The 1,888-nt window shown below is 41.5% G+C and overlaps 1 protein-coding gene across 1 annotated transcript; it reads right to left on the bottom strand.

The window, feature by feature from the left end:
• Nucleotides 1-929: 929 nt before the first annotated feature.
• On the bottom strand, nt 930-1,807 carry SARC_14801 (hypothetical protein; the record flags this gene model as incomplete). The annotated part of the gene is made up of 2 exons (XM_014291067.1): nt 930-1,034; nt 1,691-1,807. Coding segments are annotated over 2 exons (222 nt in total), but the record flags the coding sequence as incomplete, so codon positions are not given.
• Nucleotides 1,808-1,888: the final 81 nt, after the last annotated feature.

The raw sequence follows: 1,888 nt of genomic DNA, 5'->3' as shown, positions 1-1,888 counted from the left end.
ATAGAGAAGTCTGTCCTGGAGTAACCGCACTGTGATTCGTACTTTACATACTAAAACCCTAAAACCCATGTACATACACATGTAGAGATATTGCATGTACATACACATGCAGAGATATTGCATGTGCATACACACATGTAGAGATATTGCATGTACATACACTGTAGAGATACTGCATGTACATACACATGTAGAGATGTTGCATGTACTTATACATATATAGATATTGTACGTGTGCATGTACGTGACGCCATGGCGAAAGTATAGTACCACTCGGCATTATACCTACAGATAGATGGACGGTGCAAGTTGGTACCATAAACACTGAACAGACCTTCAGATAGTATACTCGAATCTTGTTTTAGAATAAATGTTGAAAACTCTAGGAAAATAAGACGTTACATTGTCTATGGAAAAACACACAAGCAGAGTACCCGATATATACACCCACACATATTCACAGCCACACACACACATAGACACAGCCACACACACACACATACACATACACACACACCACACATATACACAGCCACACCACACATATATACACCCGTTGCTACATCTCAGTGTTTGTCAATAAGGCTACCTCAAGTACCAAATGGGCCTGCCCACCTCTACAAGACTATACCCACACCCACAACCGTCTAATCAAACCACTAACACTCTACAAGACTATACCCACACCCACAACCATATAATCAAACCACTCACACTCTACAAGACTATACCCACACCCAAAACAGTATAATGAAACCACTAACACTCTACAAGACTATACCCACACCCAAAACAGTATAATGAAACCACTAACACTCTACAAGACTATACCCACACCCAAAACAGTATAATCAAACCACTAACACTCTACAAGACTATACCCACACCCACAACCATATGACCAAACCACGGCAACATCGAACGCGTACACTTTTCTGTGCAGCCTCTTTCTCCTTTTCATCCTCCACCGTGGCGTTGTACTCTCTCACAAGCTTCTCGCGTTTCTGCTTAGACTCCCACACAGCTAGTTCGTGCTGTTCCGTTAGGGGGCGAGTGAGTCATATATGTATACGTTAAAATTACGTATACATTAAATATACGTATACATTAAATATCGATATCTTTTCTTCAGAATGTGCATTCATGTGCATATTGTACACATGTACATGAGGTCTCCTGTACAATCCCACACAACTGGAGCTGTAAGCTCAACAACGCCAAATATACTACCAGATATGTGGCATACATGATAATATACGTGACTTTAAATGCATGTCAGGCACATGACGATCACACACCTCACTTTGCCTACGTATGGCTTCAAATACTACCAAATATGTGGCATACATGATGATATACGTGACTTTGAATGCATGTCAGGCACATGACGATCACACACCTCTCGTTGCCTACGTCTGGCTTCAAATACTACCAAATATGTGGCATACATGATGATATACGTGACTTTAAATGCATGTCAGGCACATGACGATCACACACCTCTCTTTGCATAGGTATGGCTTCAAATACTACCAGATATGTGACATACATGATCATATGTCAGGCACATGACGATCACACACATCTCGTTGCCTACGTCTGGCTTCAAATACTACCAGATATGTGGCATACATGGTGATATACGTGACTTTAAATGCATGTCAGGAACATGACGATCACACTCACACACCTCTCTTTGCCTACGTCTGGCTTCCTTCTGCTCTCGCGCCTGTTGCTTCTTCTTACCCAAATGACCCACACGCCGTGCCCTTCCTTCATCTTCTGACTCCGAATCCGAGACTGTCATATCGGATCAGTTGGATTAGTTAGATTCTTTTATGAGTCACATGGGAATATATATATATATATACGTTGGTATGTATATACG

The sequence above is a fragment of the Sphaeroforma arctica genome, assembly GCF_001186125.1.
Source record: "Sphaeroforma arctica JP610 unplaced genomic scaffold supercont1.5122, whole genome shotgun sequence".
Taxonomy (NCBI): Eukaryota; class Ichthyosporea; order Ichthyophonida; genus Sphaeroforma; species Sphaeroforma arctica.
This window is presented reverse-complemented; position numbering and strand designations above follow the sequence as displayed.